The sequence below is a fragment of the Seriola lalandi genome, unplaced genomic scaffold (genome assembly GCF_002814215.2).
Source record: "Seriola lalandi dorsalis isolate HSWRI2012SDOR001 ecotype SW California unplaced genomic scaffold, Sedor1 jcf7180002052492, whole genome shotgun sequence".
In the NCBI taxonomy this organism is placed as follows: Eukaryota; Metazoa; Chordata; class Actinopteri; order Carangiformes; family Carangidae; genus Seriola; species Seriola lalandi.
The window spans coordinates 1-1,175 of record NW_019523045.1 but is presented as its reverse complement, the minus strand read 5'-3'; the positions used below and the strand labels follow the sequence as shown (position 1 = coordinate 1,175).

Genomic DNA, 1,175 nt, shown 5'->3' with positions numbered 1-1,175 from the left:
ATAGAAAAGCTCCACCATCAGTGCTGCCTCACTTCACATGATTACATGATTTTGTTTCCTCACATTAATTTGAAATAAAACTAATACTTTTCATTACTCTCAGCTTTTCAGATCAATATTAGTATCAGTCTTTTATTGCATTTTAACACGATGTCCAAAAGCTGAAGCAACTAGTAACTGTTTGGTTTTATTATTAATTATTCCACCACGTTTTCTTGATTGTAAAAAATGACCCAGAGTGACTTTAAATCTTATCGTCACCGTTTCTTTTGCAACAACTTAAAGAACTTGGACAGAGACGAGATAAATTATTGAGCCGACTCTCTTCTCTTCTCTCTTCTAATAAGTTTATTCTTATTTATATTTAATACTATTTTACTTCCGGCACGAGTTTTAATTTTCCCACAAACTGTGGTTTGGCTTGACACGGACGTTTTAGTCGTGTAAGTGACGCTAACATCGTTGCTGTCCTTCCTGCTGTCAGGGTATGAAGCAGACCATCCAGTGCCTGCAGGACCAGCTCAACCTGCTCGCCATGGAGACGCAGAAGGACTACACTGACCTGCGCTCGGCCTCCAGAGCTCTGCAGAAACCTCTCCAGAGCGTCCAGGAGAACATCAGCAGGTGAGACACAGACTGACGGACAAACGCATGAAGAAGCGTTGGAAGGTTTTTGATTTAATTTAAAAGCTGCGAACACAAATCTCTCTGTCGACTTTCAAACATTTGCATTAAGTTTTGAATTGTTATATATCCATTAGTTTCACGTTGTCACCACCTCGTGTCTCCTGTGTGCAGCAGCTGCAGGACAGTGGAGCATCAGGCCTCGACACAGGCCGACCTCCTCTCCTCCACCTCCTCCTCCCTCGCCTCTTCGCTGCGTCTGAACGCAGACGAGAGCCGGCGGACGCTGGAGGAGATGACGGGCTGCTGCTCCCACCTCCACCGCTCCGTGTCCGGTCTGGTGGAACGAGACCTCCAGTGGAGCTCCAGAGTTAGGGAACACACAGAGTCTCGAACCCACGAACACCTCTCCCTCATGGGGAAGATTTCCACTGAAGCTCAGACCCTGCATCAGGTAAAAAAACATGGCCTCTGATTTAATATTACTTAAGAAATGTTACTTGCTTAAGGAATGTGGCGCAGAAGACGCTGTTCGATCAGTCGTGAAGGTG

General features: G+C 45.4%; 1 protein-coding gene across 1 annotated transcript; it reads left to right on the top strand.

The window, feature by feature from the left end:
* Positions 1-464: 464 nt before the first annotated feature.
* LOC111650553 (uncharacterized) lies at positions 465-1,114 on the top strand. Its single transcript, XM_023400448.2, has 2 exons — positions 465-624; positions 799-1,114. The coding sequence occupies exons 1-2, from the start codon at positions 488-490 to the stop codon at positions 1,097-1,099; spliced, it is 438 nt and encodes a 145-aa protein (XP_023256216.2). The 5' UTR covers positions 465-487; the 3' UTR covers positions 1,100-1,114.
* The last annotated feature ends 61 nt before the right edge of the window (positions 1,115-1,175 follow it).

Coding starts and splice junctions, on each gene's coding strand:
- LOC111650553 (XM_023400448.2), top strand. CDS start 488: ATGAAGCAGACCATCCAGTGCCTGCAGGACCAGCTCAACCTGCTCGCC. Junction 625..798: donor GTCCAGGAGAACATCAGCAG/GTGAGACACAGA, acceptor TCCTGTGTGCAG/CAGCTGCAGGACAGTGGAGC.